This window comes from Carica papaya, chromosome 2, assembly GCF_054855325.1.
Source record: "Carica papaya isolate Zhongbai chromosome 2, ASM5485532v1, whole genome shotgun sequence".
Taxonomy (NCBI): Eukaryota; Viridiplantae; Streptophyta; class Magnoliopsida; order Brassicales; family Caricaceae; genus Carica; species Carica papaya.
Window position 1 is genome coordinate 33,853,358 of NC_142310.1, and position 23,803 is coordinate 33,877,160.

General features: G+C 34.0%; 4 protein-coding genes and 1 pseudogene across 5 annotated transcripts; 3 read left to right on the forward strand and 2 right to left on the reverse strand.

Moving 5' to 3' along the window:
• Positions 1–675: 675 nt before the first annotated feature.
• On the forward strand, positions 676–1,554 carry LOC110812188 (17.3 kDa class I heat shock protein). Its single transcript, XM_022038890.2, has one exon. It carries the CDS (start codon positions 753–755, stop codon positions 1,350–1,352), a length of 600 nt encoding a protein of 199 aa, XP_021894582.2. The 5' UTR covers positions 676–752; the 3' UTR covers positions 1,353–1,554.
• Positions 1,555–2,119: 565 nt separating this feature from the next.
• Positions 2,120–5,564, reverse strand: LOC110812212 (UDP-glucose iridoid glucosyltransferase-like). Of its 2 annotated transcripts, none has more exons than XM_022038926.2 (3): positions 5,182–5,564; positions 3,863–4,371; positions 2,120–3,112 (listed from the first exon to the last, which is right to left on the reverse strand). In XM_022038926.2, the coding sequence occupies exons 2-3, from the start codon at positions 4,359–4,361 to the stop codon at positions 2,238–2,240; spliced, it is 1,374 nt and encodes a 457-aa protein (XP_021894618.2). In that variant the 5' UTR covers positions 4,362–4,371; positions 5,182–5,564; the 3' UTR covers positions 2,120–2,237. The 2 variants fall into 2 exon arrangements, with proteins under 2 accessions (XP_021894618.2, XP_021894616.2); XM_022038924.2 differs by having other exon boundaries at positions 3,863–4,383.
• A 2,292-nt stretch (positions 5,565–7,856) lies between these two features.
• LOC110812142 (17.3 kDa class I heat shock protein-like) lies at positions 7,857–8,775 on the reverse strand. Its single transcript, XM_022038829.2, has one exon. The coding sequence runs from the start codon at positions 8,459–8,461 to the stop codon at positions 7,997–7,999; it is 465 nt and encodes a 154-aa protein (XP_021894521.1). The 5' UTR covers positions 8,462–8,775; the 3' UTR covers positions 7,857–7,996.
• A 950-nt stretch (positions 8,776–9,725) lies between these two features.
• LOC148268993 (copper transporter 2 pseudogene) lies at positions 9,726–10,121 on the forward strand (annotated as a pseudogene).
• A 4,552-nt stretch (positions 10,122–14,673) lies between these two features.
• LOC110812164 (copper transporter 6) lies at positions 14,674–15,458 on the forward strand. Its single transcript, XM_022038860.2, has one exon. It carries the CDS (start codon positions 14,833–14,835, stop codon positions 15,313–15,315), a length of 483 nt encoding a protein of 160 aa, XP_021894552.2. The 5' UTR covers positions 14,674–14,832; the 3' UTR covers positions 15,316–15,458.
• The last annotated feature ends 8,345 nt before the right edge of the window (positions 15,459–23,803 follow it).

Consider the following 23,803-nt stretch of genomic DNA (forward strand, 5'->3'; position numbering starts at 1 on the left):
ACATTGGTCATGTACACGATTTTTTAATTTATCAAAATGTTATTACTTGTTCTCAACATGAAATGTAAATTCATGTAATAAAACGTAAAATACTAGTTTATAGCACAAAATAAAGTATAAGAATTTGTTACATTGTCCATTAGTTTAAAAGTAATCGGTTGTAAATGAGTGGTTAAAAGCAAATGATAAGAAATTTCACTAAAAGTAAGGCATGAACTTCAATTAGAAGAATTTTAAGCAAATGATAAGAAATAATTAATTTATAAATTAAAGAAATTCATTTATAGTTTAAACTAAACGTGTTACAACTGGTATTTTAAGTTTGATGAACTAATAACATTTCTTAATTTTATTAAGTATAAGATAAATAAGTGAATTTATATAAAAATTGATGAGAGTAAATATATTTAATTTTTAAAATCATACGAATTAATGTTATAATAAAAAAAATATAGAAATAAATATAAATATATTTATAAAAACTGAAAAAAAAAAAAAGTTATTATATGGTTTTGCCCAAAAAAGAAAATTATGATTACGTGTGCTACTAAGTGAATGGGTTATTTTAAAGGCCCTTTTAACAACCCATTTATATCAATGGGCCTTGAAGCCCATAAAAAGAAGACCTGGAACTTTCGCGGTTCTCCCACTTCAGGCGCCAAAATTACAGTTGAAGCTGATAATGGGGGTGGAAGTGTCTGGAACGAACTGGGATCTTCTCCTTTGCTAGAACTCTCCTCTTCCTCCTATAAATGTACCAATACGCACGCCTCTTCCCCATCGAAGCACATCCTTTCAGCGTTATAAGCAGCATATCAGGGCAATCTCAAAATCAAATCTTCTTCTTCTATCAAGTTTCTGTAAAGCAAAAAAAAATCCAGTTCAACATGTCTCTGATTCCGAGCTTCTTTGGAAACCGAGGAAGCAGTGTATTCGATCCCTTCTCGCTCGACGTTTGGGACCCATTCAAGGATTTTCCTTTCCCTTCCTCGTCAATTTCTCGGGAAAATTCCGCCCTTGTTAACACGCGTGTGGACTGGAAGGAGACACCGGAGGCGCACGTCTTCAAGGCGGATCTTCCCGGTCTGAAAAAGGAGGAGGTGAAAGTGGAGGTAGAGGATGACAGGGTGCTGCAGATAAGCGGGGAGAGACACGTGGAGAAGGAGGACAAGAACGACACATGGCACCGCGTGGAGCGCAGCAGCGGGAAGTTCTCGAGGAGGTTCAGATTGCCAGAGAACGTGAAGATGGACCAGGTGAAGGCTTCAATGGAGAACGGGGTACTTACTGTTACGGTGCCCAAAGCAGAGGTGAAGAAGCCCGACGTTAAGGCCATTGAGATCTCTGGTTGAGAATCTGGAATTCATGGTTGACAGGTGTTTCGTTCATGTTTCTTAGCGTATAGTTTATGAATCAATAAGTGGGTACAAGATATGATTGTGCATGCCAAGTGTTTGATGAAATGTGGGTGTTCGCATTTTGTAATGTTGTTGTAAAGTTGATATTCTGATCATGAATAAAATAATCATCGAAGCATAAAGAATTTTTTATTTATGTTTGTTGCAGGTTTTTTCTTTTTTTTTTTTTTTTTCTTCTAAAGGAAGCCAAAATTTTAACGTCAAATAATTAATTAAAATATATTTGATTTGAGGTTAATATATGGTAGGTTTTAGGTTAGATCTGATAAGGAAAAGCTTTTTTTTTTTTTTTTTTTTTTTGTGTTTTGCAGAAAGCTGTTCAAGCGCGACCTTTGGAAGAAGATGAACTTTTCTGCAAGCTTTTTCCAGATATTGGGGCCGTAAATAATTTCAAAAAACTTTGTGGCTAAATAGAAAATGAGGACTTTTGATTTGACCTACATATTTATTTTGTTTTCTGATTCTGCCAGTAGCTTCCACAATCTACTTGGTTATTTCAGTTCTTTATTTCTATGTACTCGCATGTAAATTCTTAAATAATTATATGATGTTCCAAGTATTCTGCTAATATTAACTCTAAATCTATACAAACAATTTAAGGACGATAACAAATCAAGTTTTGCTACAGTTTTCCCAATTATTGAGTTAGAATAGAATGCATAATAAAGTGATACTGTCAAATTATATGATCAATTGACATATACAGAAGATGAGAAATAATTTCTACTCAATCAATGCTCTTCATACTCCTTTTGTATGAAACAAATGTTTGAAAGATATTGATAGACTGATAAGTTTCACCAACAATATAGTGGTGACTTAAAATGACGAGATAAAATCTACTAGCTCATTCAAGTTGTTAGAAGAAGATCCACCCCTGCGAACACTAGCTTCAACCATCTTCATGAGATCCATAGCCCTTTTTCTCATCTCTTTCCCTTCCACATCCGACATTAACCTCCTTATAGCATTCTCTATTTCCTCTCTGCAAAAACCCTTTTCTAATTCTATGCCTATGCTCCATACATGGCTTAAGTACCTAGCATTCAGTAGTTGGTCTCCGAAATTCGGACTACATATCATTGGAATCCCTGTAGAAATGCTTTCAACGGTTGAATTCCACCCACAATGACTGAAAAATCCTCCTACTGCATCATGTGCAAGGACTTCTTTTTGTGGTGCCCACTTTACGACATAACCTCTTTCTTTAATTGCATCTTCAAATCCATCCGGCAATGATTCTAAAGATCGCAAACCACCCAATGAACTTGGTGGAATCACCCATAGAAAAGGTTGTTTACTATTGACTAAACCCCATGCCAGCTCTGTTAACTCCTCCTTATTGAGAAAGATTATACTTCCAAAGCTTACATATAAAACAGAGTTTGGAGCTTGCTTGTCAAGCCAAGAAATGCAACTTGTGTCTTCTTCTAACAAGCTACTACAAATTGTTGGACTAACTTTGTGTGTTGGACCAATTGAAAAGATTGGAATCTGGAAATGTTTTTTAAGCATTTCCAACAATGATTGTTCAAGGAATTCTATAGTATTAATAATCATGGCTGAAGTTGTTCTTGTATCACAGAAAAAAGTTGACAGCTTCAACATAGCATCTAAATTTTCCATGCTTGGAAGGGACAAGTCTTTGAATCTGAAAGGCGAGAAACCAGGAACTTGTTGGAGTAATTTTGAATCTGCATTCATAAAATGCTAATATCAAAATATGTTTTAGAGTTAAAAGCAAGAAAAAAATATTATCTTTTCTTTTGTTTAGATGCTAAAAATGCAAGAGAATATAAATGTAGATACAATAAATAATAGTTGTTTGGTTATTGGGAGAGAAAAACTATTTCTAATCTCACCTATTTAGGGGAGGTATTTTAGTATTTTAACTAAGTTAATCTTATTTTCTTTCATTTAATTCAAATTCAAAAAAAAATTATAAAATTAGAGCGAGGCAAAATAGAGAGCTAAATTTCAACTTTTATCTCTCATTCTCCCCAAATATTAATCACTCTCAAACATGAGAAAACATCATAACTCTTTGTTTCACTCTACTCCATTTCTCTCTATTTTCGCCCAACTAATGCACCAACTTTATTCGAAAACATGAATAGATAATGTAACAAACAATGATCAAACATTCACATGCTAGCTAGAAATGAAAAGTGTTAGACAAACTAAAGTCAATACATTTTATCTTAATAGTCTATCATCTGAACAGATAGACAGGATAGTATAATCTACTATAATAACTACATATATAACATGAATATATGACAGTTGTTGAATACAACTTCAACTAGAATATCATTTTCTTTTATTCAATTTGCATTAGTATTTAGGCATATCTCAATTAATCCACCTTCTTTTATTCAAATAAAATCATATTATTCATATTATTTTAGAGAAATTTAACTTATTACTTAAATATACATTCGTACCTTGGATGGGAATATGGCCTTCTTCAAAAAGACGAGGAGCTATAAGGTAGTTCATAAAATTCCCAGCATTAGAAGTGTGAAACGCTACACTTGGTAGATTTAGATCATTGGCCACTTGCGCTGCAACATACATCCAGCCATCATAAATGACACAGGGGAGTGAATTATTTATTTGCTGTATACTTGCTCTTACAATTTGAGTCAGGGAATCCTCAAGTGAAACTTTATACTTGTCGTTCAAAGATATTATACTATCCACCCAATTGAAAGAGCTGCTACTGTCATCGTTGCAAGATCCGTTGTTGTTAGAAGATCCATCTTTGAGGGGTTGAAAATTGAGATGAGGGAAACATGATGGATCGACAGGATAAAATTCATGATGACATACTGTGATTGAAAACCCTCGTGTATGAAGGATGGTGCCTAGTTGTAAGATGGGACTGATATGGCCTTGAGATGGTATTGGAACTAGCACTACATGTAGAAATTGGGTTCCCATCTCTCTTGCTCTGCAAATTTGTCTGGGATTGTATAAAACAAAACCTTAAAGGAGAGTAATGGAGATATACAGACCAATCATCCAACCAATAAATATATAAACAATTAAAGTTGCTTACAATGAAGATAATCACGCTTAATAAGAAACTAAGGTATAGAATGAAGATTCTCTGTGGTATATAATAAACAAAATAAAGGTATGTTCTTAAATATATCTTAAATGCCTTTGAATTTCAAAGATGGCATTTCCTAGAAAATTAAAGTTTCCTTGTTCTAGCAAATACCAATTCAGAACTTCAAATTCATATGGACCAAACTTTTTTTGTTAATATATCCATTTATTAGCATTAAATCTCTCCCAGTTTAGTATCAGTTTATTTTGCATTAAATATATTTTGTTAACATATCTATTACAATTTTAGTAATAATGTGATAAAAATCCTAATATATAAATTATATTAAACTAATTTATTTTTTTAATAAATTCTTAATAAAAATATACAATGTATATAACTTTTTATAATTAAGACAATTACGCAAAGGTCCGTTTCAATCAGCTTATTTTCTTGCTCAAGAACTTCAAATTCAAGAAGTTTTTTCCGGGAATAGTCGTGCTAGGGTGGGTACGTTGGAATTATTATTTGTAATTTTTTGTAAGTAGAAGGGTGTTTCCATAAGTCTCTCGCCTAATCTATCCAGGCTACACTATGAGCAATGGACCTTGATCATTTGGAACCGGTACAGAACCGTCCGCAAATTTCAACTTCTTCTTTGAGATTAAGGTCATGCCATTGACCTTGACCAGGAATGAAAACTTTTACCTGTAAGTACGGTTGAAGTAAGCTGGAGTGAAGGACTCTCCTTCGGATGTGTATAAAACAGATTCGCCAGAACTTCCTCGAGCTTTGACAAATCTGAGCTAGCAGAAGCAATGTCCATGACTTACGGTACGAAACCTCGAAGCTGAGCTGAAGGAAGCAAAATATGACGAACCTAGGGTTCTGATTCGAACCAACTGGAAGCTCAATCAGAAAAATTTCTAAAGCTATGATACTTGACAGAATAGAGCATGCATTTGCAAACATATATGATGCAAAACTGAGGAAAAATGACGAAGATTTGAAGAGAATCAAGGAAATAAAGTAGTGAACGTTCGGGAAACAGAGAGACAGAGAGAAGAGAGAAAATAAGTCGACTTATGGGGAAACTCCGTTCATTAAATAAAGGAATTTATACAGGAAAAGAATGAGTAATTATAAAACAAACCAGCAACTTTTACAAAAATATACAAAAACCCTTCTACTTACAACAAATTACAAAATAATTAATCCACCGAACTATAACAATTCATATTAGATTAAACTGTTTTATTTACTTCAAGCTTCAATTGCAGGAACCCGTTCTCGTTCCAAACCAAGAAAATTGTAATTTCGCAGACAAAATCACACCAGAGAAATTGTAACGGCCCCGAAAATTCAAAAAGAAATACATATAATAATTTAAGTGCAGAAGTAAAATAAAATATTAAGATTAAAATCATTTACACAATAATTTAAAAGTACTAAATAACATCACGGAATAAGTTCTCTGAAAAAAATACGAGAAATGAGAAAAATAAAAGAAACTATAAAGCATCTAGCATCTACTCGCAGTTTTCTTGTGGATCGGACTCAGAAACCAGATCCTGTTAATCTAAAATGGTTAAATAAGGAATGAGGTACACTAAACCAGTAAGGACATCACACTATATCACCGTCGCAGAAGTAAAGGTTAGGAAAAAATCAAAACAACTAATAGAGCAGGAGATTTAAACCAATACATTTATTTAGAATAAAATCATTTACTCTTTTTCTTACCCTTGGAGAATATGTAAAAATAACTTATAAAGACAATAATATCATACAGATCACAATTTCATGCATAATCAATAACATAAAACATATCATGAATTCGTATTCATTAACAATAATTAATTATCACAATTTCTCGTTTTCACCAGCCTACTAATATCCATAGGGATCTATATGGGTGTCTCTGCCACACGTGAACCATTCTTCTTAACAATATTAATTCCAGGACCGTCCCCATACCCCGTCTAGTATGAGTGCCAAGACATTATACCTCAATACCCCGTCTGGTATGAGGGTGAAGCGGGTCGTCCCCATACCCCGTCCGGTATGAACACCAAATGACCAAGTTTTCATACTCTGTCCGGTATGAGACAACGTTCACGGTAGGGTTCCTTACGAACCCGATCCGTCCACCATCTCCTAGAATATCTAGTGAGGCTGTCACCTTATCTGTTTTCCCTTAGTCTCCATTACCAGGTTGAACATAATCACATAAACAATAAACATGCATCCGATAATATAATCATATCTTAAATTTTAAAATCACACAGTGGTCAAGTAAGACAGCAATACATGCATTTAAAATCATAAAATAGATAGACCAGATACCATAATGCATTTAAACTGTAAAATAAATCAAGCAGGAATCGATAGATAATAATGTCTGGTTCGGACTCTATTAGCAACCTTAATTAATTATGCATATATATTTAATTTGTACAAAATACAGTATTATAATTTATTTCAACTTCAATTCCATGATAGGAAATAGGGTGAGGGGTCCTTACTTGATTCGACGCCGAAAACTAGATTGTTATTGCGCCTATGGGCGGTCCTTGGGTTCCCTGAATTTTTCATCGGAAATTGAAACACGCTTAGGTACCTACACATGTCCTAAATAACCCAAAAATCAAATTCAGGTCCTACTTGGCCAATTTTAGAATTCCAGTACGGCGGCTCCGCCGTGCTCCGGCGACGGCGATCCACCTCGAGTTGGCTATTTTCGGCCGTTTTCAGCCGAATTTAGCCAAACTTGGATAAGTTCTTATGAGAAAACACACTTAGGGCCCTCAATGGGCCGAAAAAACGTAAAAAACCAAAACTCACAGGCGGTAGGGCTCTCCAGTGCGACAGCTCCTCCGACTCACGTTGCGGTTGGGTGTTTTGCTCCGGTCAACCTATAGAGGAAGAATCGTCCATCGTTTTTAATCTGAACTGTCTGATCACGATTAAATAGAGAGTGAATTTGGACCGTTCATCGCGATTCAATCTAGACTGTCCATGCGCGATTCAATATGGGTCGTCCGTGCACATTTTGATCTAGGTCGAGAACTGATCTCAACCGTTCGATCGCGCGTACGCGAATCGCCCACGTGGCTCCTTCCGCGTGGCCTATTGTGTCAGCGTCTCTGCCACCTGGCGCGTCCTGATTGGTTGGGGCTGCTAACTGGACAGCTGACATAACATAACTTTTCTAAATTACATTTTAACCACCGTTTTTTTTATTTTTTTTTTCAAAAATACTTCAAAAATCTAAATTTTCAACTTTTTTCCCTAAAATTATTTTCAATTAAATCCTCAATTATTTTTTACTCTTTATTATTATTATTATTATTATTATTTTTATTTAATCAAATTAAAATAAATTCAATTCAATTAACACATATTTAATTTTATATAGAAATAAAATAAAATAACATAAAAATAAAAAAATAATAATAATTTGGTGACACAGAAATACAACAAATTAACACAGCTTTAACAGATGTGAAGGAAAGTTGGTAGATCAACCAGAGACATCAATGGCTTTAACATCTGGTTTCTTCATCTCCATTTTAGGCACCGTAACAGTAAGCACTCCATTCTCCATTGACGCCTTAATCTTATCCATCTTCACATTTTCCGGCAGCCTAAATTGCCGTGAGAACTTGCCGCTGCTGCGCTCCACCCGGTGCCAAGTATCGCTCTTGTCTTCCTTCTCCACGCGTCTCTCACCGCTGATTTGCAGCACGTTATTGTCCTCGATTTCCACTTTTACTTCCTCTTTCTTCATTCCAGGAAGATCAGCTTTGAACACGTGCGCTTCCGGAGTCTCCTTCCAGTCCACGCGGGTGTTGAGGAGTACCGAATTTTCCCGAGAAAGTGACGGGGAAGGAAATGGGATGTCCTTGAATGGATCCCAGACGTCAAGCGAGAAGGGATCGAAAATGCCGGTCCGCCGGTTGCCAAAGAAGGTTGGAATTAGCGACATTCTGGTAGATCTGCTGGATAATCGGTAAAACACTTATATCTGCAAAAGGTAAAGTGTATGGTTGCCGAGAAAGTAACTAGAAGTCTTTCCTGTCTAGTCTCGTGTCTAATGGGATTGGAGGGCGAGGGAATACATTGGGTATTTATGAGAATGAGAGGATAAATCGGGAACTCTCTGAGATGAACTTTGTGAGCTCCTCTGGAAGAATCTCGACTTTTCTTTTCTTCCTTTTCATACAATGCAGAAGATAAATCCAGTATTTTCAAGAAGAAGCTTGTTCCATTTTTTGGTTAGAGAGATATAACTATGATAAATATTCTCTACTTTTCTTGACAATTCTCTACCTTTTTGTGCTATATGTGCTGGGCTTGAATACCCTTTTACCAAAAATTGGCTTGAAAGAAAACCCATTTAATTCAAAATCGGATGAACAGATCAGTCCAATTTTCTTGGGCCTATTCAATTCCCAATAAATTTTGAAACTTTTTTTTTCTGAGTCCATTAAATGATTGAATTGGACCGGCTATACATATTATATAAATATACTTTTTTAAGAAAAGGCATATTACTATATTCATAAAAGAACTGGGAGCAAAATTAGCAAAAATTAAACACTAAAAAGATAGAAATTTTTAGGGGAAAAAAAAAGAAACTTTCCTTTGTGGGTCATAAAAATCTTCACTTAATTGGTATGAACAAGATTGAATCTCCCACATTATGAGGCCGGAATTATATGGAAGTGCCTGCCTTGTTTTTGTACTACAAATTCCCCATAAACAGTTTTGTGTAGTACAATTTAGTACTGATGATGGCTGCTGAAGAAATTGCTAGCCGCACTAACATAAAATGAATTGAATTATATAATAGCATTAAATTAAAAATACTGATCTGGTTTTAGATATTGTTTCACGCAGTGGACATACCTGATTGGAGTTTCTGAAAGCACAATTATAGATTTATATATATATATATATATACATATCAATTCCTCATATATCTTTTACAGCCAAAACTCCACAAACAACAATGCTCGTCACTTACGATCAATTAGTGCATGCTTTTCATCTCTCTAGGAATTTGGTAGTACCACCATATTTAGACATTGGTGAAGTACATTCTAAAGCTCATTATGTATATATATTTATATATAGTACAAGGAAATGCATTTTCCTATGCATGAAACTTAAATACTGGGCAGCTCAGGAATACATACGTACATACATACATACATACATATATATATATATATATTAGAAGATTACATATGGGTCATATGAAATTTCCATGGGTGATAAAGGAAGTGGAGATCATCTTCCCCGGATGGCCAGGAGATAGCTTGTACTCATACATGGTGGCCTTCGTATCTGTCTTTATAGTTTCAGTGACAGTAGAGTGGCTTTCACACACAAGATGGATCATAAAGGGTTATACAAACCATGTTATTGCAGGAGTTCTGCAGACATTAATGTATGGGATTAGGGTTTGTTTGGCTATGCTTGTGATGCTTGCTGTTATGTCATTTGATGTTGGTGTTTTCTTGGCTGCTGTTTCTGGTTATGGTGTTGGGTTTTTTATTTTTGGTAGTCAAGCTTTCAGGAAGCCAGCCATGAGAATGTATTATGAGCTGCAACCCTCAGATCTTCCTCCTCTCAATTGTTGAATCACCTGCAAATTTTCAGAATTTTTATTCATTTGAATTTCGATATTTTTTATACGATCAAATTTATAGAATGAAAAGTGATTAATTGGATGATCCGCCTATTATGATCAGATCAAAACCAATCGATGCATTGGATTTTGTTAGTGTCATGCAATGAGTTCGTCAATCTCTAATTGAGCCAATATTCAAACTTAGTACCCGCACATATTTGTACACACCCACATACACACAACTGTCTCTATACTTCATAAGAGTCAGAGTCCTCCATGCTAGTCAGTGTTTTCTCTTATCTGCTTTCTGCTTTCTGCTTTCAAGAAGGATAGTCCACCTATATATATTCTTAGTCATATCTCTATCTCTCTCTCTCTCTATCTTCCCATTTTTTTGTAAGATAAAGAAGTCCTAGGAGCCAAGGCAGTAAGGAAGACACCATATCATTACAAATAAAGAAAGGGTGTGAACTTTTTTGACTCGTATATTTATTTTTTTAGTAAAATTTAACTGTTTCAATTCTATATGAATCATGCCAAAAATTTAAGTTATTTTTTAATTTTCTTCTTGATCAACGACAACTACGACATTGTTGTCATAACGTATTACAATCAAATTTTTACATTTGAGTTTTTTACAAGTACGTACGATTAGACTTCTAATTATTTTGGATCTCTCCGGAGATACATTTGGTATTACTTTAATCAGAGCAACAATAATGTCACCGATGTGAGCCTTCAATGATTACTAATTCCTATGTTTCGAATACATATTAATCTTAGATTTAACTGTTGTTTGCTACATTAAAATGAGTCTGATGCTGAATCATGTTATTTTTTTTAAATATTTTCTTTAAATGTGATGAAAGTAAGTAAAAAAAATATATATTGATTGTTATCTTTAAAAGTTATTTCTTTTGTAATTTTATATTTCTATTATGAAATAATGAATTGAATTTTTATAGACATTTTGGACGTTACGATTAAAATAGTTGTTTTGGCTATAATTTCTGCTATTTCACTCATTTCATAAAATATTTTATTTCATTTAACAATAACTACCTAATATTTAAAAAAAAAAAAAGAATTCTAACCCATATATCCTTTCGTCAGTATCAATGTAAGTGATTTACATATTCCGTATCATTACACATCAAAATTTAATAATTAGAGTTAAAATACTATAAATTGTAGTTTATAAGTACTTATAATATATATTTTTCCATCTATATTTTCTATTTTTTATAAAAGATAAGAAATATGTTATTTACATGTTATTAAAAAAATGTATAAACATAAATATGACAATAAAAAAAGATAATATAAAAATATGTAAATTATAAAAACATGTCAAAATAAATTGTCTCACATTAGCACTTATGCATAATAATAATAACTTTACTGAGGGCAATCCTATTACAAAAATAGCTTCTATTACACATGTTACAATTTTAACTATTAAATAACCAATTTGATTCTAAAATAAGAAATAACTTATTAGGCAATATATATATATATATATTCATGGGTTTTACAACCCGAAAAGGAATTGTCTAAAATTATAAGTGTAACACCCCAATTCTTATTATTATTATTAGTATTATTTTATTTTAATTTTTTTGTAATTTTTACATAAATATAATAATTTATTATGTAATAATATATAGTTTTAATTTAATTTAATTTAATTAAATAGAAATAATAATAATAATAATAATAATGGGTAAAATTATTTTTGAGATTTAATTGAAAATAATTTTGAAAAAAATAGATGAAAATTTGGGTTATAGGGATGTTTTTGAAAAGAAAATTGAAAATCGGGGATCAAAACATAATTTAAAAAAATTGTGCCACGTCAGCAGCTCCGGCAAACCAGGACACGCCGCGTGGCAGAGACGGTGACGCGGGAGGCCACGTAGAAGGGAGCCACGTAGGCGATCTGCATGCGCGCGATCGAACGGCTGAGATCCGTTCCCGCGTGCACGGACGACCCAGATCAAAAGCGCGTACGAACGGCCCAGATTGCACACGTACGGACAATCCAGATTGAATCGCACACGGACGACTCAGATTGCATCGCGATGAACGGTCCAGATTCATTTCCTATTTAATCGCAATCGGACGGTCCAGATTAAATCGCGATGGATACCTCAGATTAAAAGCGAAAGGTTATAAATAATCTCATCCACACTCAAACCCTAACCTTAGCCGTCAGAGCCCTCGTCGGATAAGACAGTCTAGCCGCCGAGGAGCCGACCGCCGCCATACCGGAGCACTTTCCGGCCGCCAAACGAGGTAAAAAATTTTCCCTTGCCTCAAAATTTGATGCTGAACTCGCCTATGGCCAAATCAGAGCAAAAATACCAGCCAATAGCCCGAAAAATGCCGCCGAAGCCTAGCGGCGCCGCCGCAGGTTTTCTCAATTTTTGCCTCCGATGAGGCCATTCTGATTCCCGTTCGATGTAATTTTTCTACCATTGTGACTACCGTTCCTCCCTTTAGAGGTTCACCGGAGCAAAACACCAAATCGGGACTCGAGCCGGAGGAGCCGCCGCACCGGAGAGCCCCGCCGCCGGTAAGTTTCGGTTTCAGTATTTTTTCGGCCCACCGAGGGGCCTAGGGGTATTTTCTCATATGAACCAATGTAAGTTTGGCTGAATTTGGCCAAAAACGGTCGAAAACAGCCAACCCGATGCGGATCGCCGTCGCCGGAGCACGGCGAAGCCGCCGTGCCGGAATTCCGAAATTGGCCGAATAGGCCTTGGGTCTGATTTTTGAATTATCTGGGACATGTGTAGGTACCGTAAGCGTGTTTTAGTTCTCGAAGAAAAATTTAAGGAACCTAGGGACTGCCCGTATGCGCAGTGAAAATCCGACTTTCGGGTTCAAATCAGATAAGGACCCCTCACCTTATTTCCTATCACATGATTAAAGTTTAATAAATAATAAAACTTTATTTTATGAATTAAATAGATATACATAATTATTACGGTTGCTAATGGAGACCTGAACCAGACATATTTCTCTGTCAATTCCTGTTTGATTATCTATACAGTCTAAATGTAGTATAGTATCTGATTTATTTATTCTATAGTTTTGAATACATGAATCACTGTTTACTTCAGTATGACTTGATTTTGTGAATCTGATGATATACTTGCCTTGTTGGATGCTCATTACTTGTTTAAGTATTCATGATTATGTGAGAAACAGAAAACTAAGAAAAAAAAATAGACAATGCATGTGAATTGATAAATGGATAAGTTGACAGCTTCACTAGATATCTTGAGAGATAGTGGACGGACCGGGTCCATAGGAAATCCTACCGGAAACGTTGTCTCATACCGGACGGGGTATAAAGACTTTAAATATTTTGGCGCTCATACCAGACATGGTATAAGGACGGCCCGCTTCACCCTCATACTGGACGGGGAATAGAGGTTTATTGTTTGGTGCCCATACCAGATGGGGTATGAGGACGGTCCTGTAAATTAAGTTTGTCAAGGGAATGGTTCACGTGTAGCGGGGACCCTTATGGATCTCCATGGATACTAGTAGGCTGATGAAAAAAGGGCAACTGTTATTTGATGATTGAAATATAAAAGTATGTCATGTACTATGTTACATATTATGTATGAACTTATGATATCTATGATGTTATTGTTTTCATGGGTCGTTTTTATAAATTCCGCTGAGGTAAGTGGACAGTAAATGATTTGATTATTGATAAATAAATTTACTTGAAACTTGTGCTCCATTGGTTGTTTTTTATTTTCTACCAATCTTTACTTCTGTGACAGTAATATAGTGTGATGTCTTTACTGGGGTAGTGTAACTCATTCATTACTTAACCATTTCAGATCAGGAGGACTTGGTTCCCGAGTCCGATCTACAAAAAGACAGCAAGTAGTTACCTAGATGTTTATTAGTTTATTTTATAGTCTTTCATTTCCAGTATTTTTCTTTAGATGACTTATTTTCGATATTATTAGTACATTTAAGTTATTGTGTAAAGAATATTAACTAAAACCTTTTTATTTCGCTTCCGCACTTATATTCTTTATATACATTTTTTTTTTAAATTCCTGAGTTCGTTATAATAAGTGAATTTATCATATTGGTCTATAAAAGAAACACAATTATAATTTTAAAAAATTAGGGGAATTATTAGCTTAGCAAAATATATAAACTATTTTTTAATTGAATAAGATATTATAAACTGTTTTATTTCTATATTTATTCGATAAAAAATTATATTATAATTAATATGAATATATCTCTTAATTAATAAAAAGAAAAGAAATTAAAAACAAAATTGCAAATTACATATCAGCCCTCGTACACATTTATTTGATGACAACATACATGTTTACCGCCCAACTCTCTTCCGTTGCAAAATTATTTTAAAACAATAAAAATTTATATTTTTTGTGATTAGGAATTGACGATTATACCCTTCGATATTTTTTGCTGTTTTTAATTTATATTTTTATTCAAATTTGATGAGATTTACAGCCCGCATACGTCTCTCCTCCATATATATGTGGTAATAGAGTACTGTCAAAACTGTCGTGTAGTACAACTACACATTTACATACACATATTTCTTCTTTACTACCACTGTACGATCAGTTTTTCAATTCCCATTGGTCACCGTAACCTGTAAACCTCATCTCCTCTTCCCCACTCCCCAAAATCTATCCAAATTCAACCCAATTAATATGGACATGGATCACGGCCATATGCACGACATGGGTCCGCCACCGTCGTCGGCCATGGCGAACAATGGAACCGGAACCGGAGGGATGGGTCATAAGAAGATGATGATGCACATGAGCTTCTATTGGGGCAACGAAGCAACCGTTCTCTTCACTCACTGGCCGGGAACCAGAGGCTCCGGCATGTATTTTCTGTCGTTGGTCGTCGTCTTCGTGCTCTCCGTTTTGGTCGAGTGGCTCTCGCATTGCCGGCTGATTAAACCGGGATCGGGTCATGTCTCCGCCGGTCTGATTCAGACACTGTTGCACGCGCTGAGAATGGGTCTGGCTTATATGGTGATGCTTGCCGTTATGTCCTTTAATGGCGGAGTTTTCTTGGTTGCGGTTGCGGGTCATGCTCTCGGGTTCTTGCTGTTTGGCAGCAGGGTTTTCAATAAAGGTGATAGGGATGGAAAAAACTCTCATCTTCCACCAATGTCTTGTTGAGTTTAAAGCAGTTTCCATGGGTTTTGATTTTTCGATCTTCTGTTTACTTTTCTGTGTTTTTAAAGAATAAATTTTCTAGCGTGATGAATATGTTGTGCTTGGGAATATTTCATTATCAAAAATCGTTTGTCATTTTAATTTTAGGTATTTTGTACATCTAAAAATATATATATATATATGCAAATAAATAAATATTGATGTTCATAAATTGGCTTAAGAATTCATGTGTTTGAATTTGTAATACCAATTTATTTTATTATTTATTTATTATATTATAATTTTAAATATTAGTTTTTAATAATTAAAAACTAATAAATATTTGATTTGGCAATTAATACATTTCAATTTTATGCTCGTTTACTTTATGTTAAAACTTTGAATATTAATTTACTCAAATTATTTGCTCTCTGTCACATTAAAATTCTAATTAATTTTGTAGTTTGATTCTTATATTAGTATGATAGCTTAATTAATATAAATAATTATAACATAATTTTATAATATTTACATTTGAGTTATTAATTATTTCAAATCTATTAATTTAATTTTTTTTTTCTCTTTCAAAATACAATATGTTATCTTTTAATTATATATTAAAATTGATATAAAGAAAAAAACCAATTAAATTTAATAAAAAGAAAATGGTTGTGCTTATATTTTGGTTGTAAGTAAAATTGAAATATTTTATTCACAATTTAAGGAAAAAATAAATAAAAATTTCAATTTTACTTTAGAAGGGTATATTTTTTTCTTAATTTATTTATTGATTATTGAATTATTGAATTTGAGGGGAAACATAAATATCTACAATCTAGTGGTTACGTTTCATTTTCCAAGACAAGTATTGGCGTGATTATGGACCACATGATAAACATTAATGTCCGACGAAAATTCAATTCAAATGTGTGAAGTTTTTTTCTTTTTCTTCTTTTCGTAATTTTCGAAAAAGTTTTTAAATCTTGTAATTTCCTCGAAGTGGCTCCGTTTCGTGACTCATTTTATACGAACTTTCAAAATAACTCTATTTCATTATAATTATATTACAGTCATACCTCAATTCTATTCATTTAATGTCTATTTAATTTCATTAACATAAGAGATATCGTTTTTAATCTATTTTTTTTATTTCTATATACAAAAAGTTAAAACATTATCATATAATAATTCAAAAATTAAAATAGATGAGAAAAAAAATGAAGTTTGTAATGATTTTTAAATTTTTTATATTAAATAATTTAGTATTTTTATACACGAAGATAATCAATTTGATCGTTGTAGTCGGACTTTATTATAAATTTCTGATCACATTCTTCGTATACCTTCAATAACCATTATATTGTAATTCAAATATTGTACTATTATTTCTTTATAAAAAAATTATGAATTTAAAATTAAATTATATTTTATACATTATTTTTTTATAAAAAATGATAAATTCAAGTCAGATTATATTTTTTATATTTCGCTATGAATAATTTATGTGTTATTTAATTAATAAAATATTTAAAAATTTATCTTAATTCTCCCTTTGTAGTTTTATTATTTCGTAAAAAAAAAAAAAAAAGAGTGATGTTTTCATAAACTATCAATACGAAAATAAAAGTCAACTACTTCTCCAATGATGCAACAAATAATAATCCTGTGGGCAAATCCTCTCTTTAACTTTTGACTTGACCATTTTTATTAAATTATTAAGAAACTATAAGTTAAACATATATATATATATATATATATTTCTTCTTGCCTGTGCAGAGGTGTTTCTATAGGCTTGCTAAGATGTTTTCATACAATGCTCTTCTAATTACTTACCTATAATAGAATGTGTTAAAATTGGTGCATCCGATCAATTTGTTTGTTTGGAGAAATATTCATTGGCTCTATTTGTAATAATTGAGTTAAATAAATATATATATATATATAAATGATAGAATGGACGGTTATGATATTTAGGAGGGTAAGTATAAAAAGGAGAGAGAAAAAAAAAGAAAAAAAAAGGAAACAAAAAGAGAAAAGAGAAAAGAGAAAGAAAAGGGGAGACAGTCGATAGATATTGGAGAGGGAGTCAGAGAAGGAAGAAACGAAATGAGACGAAATGAGGCAGTCGGTCGAGGATTGAGAGAGAACCAGAGAAGGAGGAGGAGACGATTAAGGTGAATGAGCGAGCCGTGGATGTGGAGTATGATGAAGACAGGATGTATTGTAAACTTAAACTTCAAACATTTAAAAATGGCAGAATATGGTTAAATGTTTATCTGGAAATATATATTGATGAATTGGACTCCAGTCGGGAGGGAGTGGATTAACGGAGAAGCTAGGACGTCGTAACAGGAAGGACGACTCATAGGGAGTCGGGAGGAGAGTGAATAGGGAAGGAGAAATCTGGTAGGCGAGCGTGTGATGAAACCGTGCAGGAATTAGGAACGGGAGTGCGAAGGAAGACTGTATGACTCCATATTAGTATCTACGTTTATCGTCCACACCAAGAGAGGAAGTCCAATTAAGTAGAGTTTGGGCTAGAAAAGGTAAAAGAATAAACGCATAGGTGAATATTTTATCACCAAGGAGGGAGGAGATTTAAGGACCTCTGAGGTACGACTGAGAGTGGACTAACACCAGTGATTGTGAATGTAGGGGCAATTTGAGAGAAATCATTGGGGAAATCGTGAGAGGAAGATGTCCGTGAGAGGGAATAATACGAGATGAACATTAGAATGAGTTAAGCGAGAGAGATAAAAGTGTGAGTGAGAGGGAATACTGGAAGGAGTGGAAAGAGAGGGATGACAGTGAGAGTTAGAGGGAGTTATACTAATATGAGGGAGTAGCCGAGAGGGACATTTGGAGGGGATAAGAGAGAGAGATATATAAATGAGAGAGAGCGTAGGTGTGTATGGTCCGGGAGGGGTAATTGAGAAGGATAAGAGGTAGTGATACAGTGAGATGAGATGAGTACATAATTAAGTCATAGGATGGGGATAATGAGGGTATATGTGAATACTGTTGAACAATATGTGTGTGGATGTTAGTATGAGTTAGTTTATGTTCTTTTTGAACATGTATATTTGTATGAACTGTTCTTTGTATTTGTTGATTATGCGTGAATGTGTGTTGTTGACCTATTGTTGCGGATATTATATAACTCTACTGGTGGTATTGCTGGTGACTGAATAAGCCGATGTTGGTTATTGTGGGTTGTTGGTGTTGGGGGGGTGAATGGGGTCGCTGATATTAGTGACGGATTTAAGGGTTCTCGGGAAGATAACGGTGTGAGTGTGTGGCCATTTTATGGTCGTGGATTGATGAGATTGGGGATGAGTTGGATCGCCAATATTGGTGATGGAAGAAATGGATAAGGTTATGAGTGAGTGGCCAGTTGGGGGTCGAGTAGTGACAAGTAGGGGTCGCCGATATTGGTGACCGTTGTGGGGGGCGTTTACTTGGGAGTGAATATATGGGTGAGTGGCCGAGCCAAGGTCGAGTAGACAAGTACATGGGAAATATTGAGATGGTTTAATAGGATGACCGCACCTGGTAATAAATGGGAGAGTTGATGATTCTTTTTGAAGAGATGATGTGGTTACAATAGGGGTAGGTGAACAAGAGGAAAAGGGTATGGGTAGGAAATATGGCGTGACCAATGAAAGTGGAGATCTAGGGGGGAGGGAGGAGTTGGCATTTAACTGGCTTGCCAGACCTTGTATATGATTTGAGTTTATTTTACTGAGTTTTTGTATACTCATTAACTATCATTTACAAATGATATAGTATCGGAAGCTGGACCAAAATTACATACTTCCGAACTAAGCGAGTACAGATGACGGATCAAGGAGTATGGATAGGAAAACGAAATATTTAGATAATTAGTAGCAAATATATAACGGCCCCGGAAATTAAAAGAAAACGTATATATAAAAAATTTAAGTGCGGAAACGAAATAAAATATTATGATTAACATCCCTTATACAATAACCAAAACGTATTAAACGTATGAAAGAATAAACTAACTAAAGTAAATATTAGAAATGAATACTATAAGGAAAACTATAAAATCTTTAGGCATCTACTCGTCGTCTTCCTGCGGAACGGGCTCGGGAACCAAGTTCTCCTGATCTGAAATGATTAAGTAAGAAATGAGCTACACTAGTCCAGTAAAGATGTCACACTATCTCACTGTCACAGAAGTAAAGGTTGGTAGAAAACCAAAAGGACCAATGGAGCATAATTTATAACAAATTCATTTATCGATAATAAAACCTTTAACTTTCCACTTACCTCGGTGAGATTCATGAAACAATTTATGAAAACAATAACATTATAATATCATGAAATCATATGCACTCTGTAACATAATACATGTCATGCTTTTAATATTTCAATCATCAAGCAACAAATTTCCTCTTTTACCAGCCTACCAGTATCCATGGGGATCCATAGGAGTTCCCGCCACACGTGAACCATTCATTTTAACAACTTAATTCCAGGGTCATCTCCATACCCCGTCCGTTATGGGTGCTAAAATAATAAACTTCAATACCCCATCCGGTATGAGGGTGAAGTGACCCGTCCGGTATGAGCGCCAAAATATTTAAAATCTTCATACCCTGTTTGGTATGAGGGACAACGTTCCCGGTAGGGTCCCCTATGGACCCGGTCCGTCCACCATCTCCCAAGATGTCTAGTGAGGCTGTTAACCTATCCATTTATCAACTCAATCCCATTCCTATTTGTTCTTAGTCTCAATTACCCAATCAAACATGAATATGTAAACCAGTAACGAACACCAAATAAGGCAAACATAACATCGGGTTTACAATAATCAAATCATAATGAATTAAACAGTGAATCATGCCTACGAAGCCACAGAATAAACAAATCAGATACTACACTGCATTTAGACTGTAAAATAAATCAAACAGGAACTGACTGAAAAACATATCAGATTCGGATTCCATTAGCAACCTTAATTAATTATACATATCCATGAATTCATAAAATACCGTTTTATCATTTATTAGACTTTAATACTGTGATAGGAAATAAGGTGAGAGATCCTTACTTGATTCGAAATCTAAAATCGATTTTTTTCACCGTGCCTACGGGCAGTCCCTAGATTCCCTGAATTTTTCTCCGAGAACTGAAATACACTTCCGGTACCTACACATGTCCCCAAAAAACTCCAAATCAAATCCAGGGCCTCCTCGGCCAATTTTGAAATTCTGACACGGCGACTCCACCATGCTTCGGCGACGGCGGCGGCGATCCACCTCGGGTTGGTTATTTTCGGTCGAATTCAGTCAAACTAGCACCAGTTCCTGCGAGAAAACACACGCAGGGCCCTCGGTGGGTAAAAAAAATACAGAAAATCAAGACTTACCGGCGACGGAGCTCTCGGGTGCGGCGGCTCCTCTGGCGCGAGTCGCGATTTGGTGTTTTGCTCTGGTCAACCTGTAGAGGAAATGACGGTGGTCACAGTAGTGTAAAAATTACATCGAACAGGAATCGGGAAGGGCATCATCGGAGGGAAAAACTGAAAAAACTCGCGGCGTCGCCGCTATACTTCGGTGACATTTTTTGACCAATTGGCCGGTGGTTTGGCTCCAATTTGGCCACAGGGGGGTTCAGCATCGAAATTCGAGCCAATGGGAGAAATTTTACCTCGTTTGGCAATCGAAAAGTGCTCCGCTGCGGCGGTGGGTGGCGGTGGTTGGTTCCTCCGATGGCTGGACTGTCTTCTCCGTCGAGGGCTCTGGCAACTAGGGTTTGGGGTTGAGTGTGGATGAGATTATTTATAACATTCTCATTTTTATCTGAGTTGTCCATCACGATTCAATTTAGGTCGTCCGATCGCGATTAAATTAGAAATGAATCTGGACCGTCCATCGCAATGCAATCTGGGCCGTCCGTGCATGATTCAATCTTGACTGTCCGCACGCGTGCAATCTGCACCGTCCGCACGCGCGTTTGATCTGGACCGTTCATGCGCGCGGGAACGGATCCCAGCCGTCTGATCGCGCGCACGCGGATCGCCCACGTAGCCTTCCCGCATCAGTGTCTCTGCCACGTGGCGTTTCCTGGTTGGCCGGAGCTGCTGACGTAGCGTAATTTTTCTAAATTACATTTTGACCCTCCGATTTCCGATTTTTTTTTCAAAAACACCTCTAGAATTCGAATTTTCACCCATTTTTTTCAAAATTATTTTCAATTAAACCCCAAAAATAATTTTACCCATTTTTATCATTATTATTATTTTTATTTCTATTAAATTAAATTAAATTAAACTAAATTAAAACCATATATTATTACTTAAATAAATCAATTATAAAGATAAAAATAAAATTATAATAATTCTAATAATAATAATAATAATAATAAATTATGGTGTTACAAAATATCTCATTTAAAATGAGAACTTGTAAAATTGTAAGTTACTATATTGATAGATATACAATATATTCAGTAATTTAAATGATTTGCATTAAACCCTTTTTTATGAGATGATGTATAATATGCTATGTATATTATGCCACGTATACTGATAGAATAATCGGAACTGTCACACAAAAAAAAGGGACGTTACACTATCCATCTCTCTAGAGTTTGTTGAAATTGAAAGCCATAAATTACTACACAAAAGATGAGTAAAGGAAAAAAAAGTGTATATGTAAATACACGTACTCCTCTTACTTTTCTAAACATATATATATATATATATACACACGTACACGGATACATACATAAAGGATCTCTATTCTGTATTGGGTAATGACTTGAGAATTTTGTAAGTCAAGCTGGCATTGAATAAAAAGGTGAAGAGAAAAGCAGAAGAAAAGATAAAACAGAAAGACAAAAACTATTGTTTGTTGGGTAATAACTCAACAAGAATGTGCTTTTGATGTCAACCTAATTTTATTTTTTCAATTATTATTTATTTTTTTATTTTAATTATTATTAAAATAATAAAAATATATATAATTAAATAGGTAATAAATAAATAGTAAAAAAAACACAATATAAAATTTCAAAACTTCCAAATTATCAAAGCTATCATTAAAAAAAAAAATCGTAAAAACAAATATTATCGTCAAATTTTACACCAAAAAACTTAAATAATGCATATTAAACTACTCGAAAAAATCATTTTAATGATTAGAAATGTTAGAAATAATACAACATTATATAAAGTGAATAATTATTTTTTGCTACTTCTTTAATTTTAAACTTTGTAAGTTTGTGAATGTTCTTTTTTTTTTTTTTAGTGAAAAGATATGTTATGATATATATATGTATATATATATATATATATGCTATTAAGATTAAAGAGTATTAAAACGAGTATGAGTGAGAAAATTACACATACGAATAAAGGTTACACATGTCTTATATATATATTTTTTTTATGTCATGTTTATATATTTTCAATTATTTTTTGTATCTCTAACATACTTGTATATTATTGTTTAAGTTTAAAATATTTACTTAATGTGTTGCAATGTTTTTTTTAATATTAAATTATTTTATTTATTAACTACTAAATATTTTTTTAATAGAATTAAACGAGAAAAAAATATTACGTAAAGGAATAAACAAATTATAGAAAAAAAAATCACTTATAAAATAAAAGTAGTTAAACAAATGTGTATTTAACCTAAATATAAGATAGGTAATAATAAAAAAAAAATAGATATGACTGAGTATACACATATTATATCTATCACGTGACAATGATTATTTTTAAATTAAAAAAATAAAATATTTTGAAGTTTAAAAAAAAATAAAACTATTATATATATATAGATATATATATATGATCGTTGACATTGTCAGGAGCCAAAGGAACGAACATATGTGTTATGTACGTATGTGTGTGTGTGTGTGTATATATATATATATATATATATAAAATAACAAAATTAGGACAAGGATCATGCTGAAATCTAAAGATTTTATGGAAGAAAAAGCATGAACCAAGCTATGGATATAGAATCCTCTTTTGTCAACGAGAAATTAATTAATATTTAAGAAACTAACCAAACGGAAGTTCAATAATTAATTAGGGATTACGTCTGCATATAATTATAATATAGTTTTTATAAAATGAATAAATTTACAAAAATACCCTCTTAAATTTGATTATAACTACAAATCCCCGGACTTAATGGGCTTTTGCTTGGAATGGCGACAAACATCTAAGCCCACCATTCATAGGTACGTTTGAAATTCATTTCATTTCCCTTTATCACATGGTCATATACATATATATATACATATACACGTGTGTGTGTGTGTGTGTGTGTGTGTGTGTGGGTATACATGTAAGTATATGTATGGATATAGTGAAGAAGTGGGATGATTGGGATGGGCTATTTGTTGATGGTGATAAGGGAGAAGGTGGGGTTAGAAGAAGATAAGATGAGACATCAACCCATTTGCTGATTTTGTTGAATCTTGAAGCATTGACAGTGTGTTCTTGGGCACAGCGTATCTGGTACGA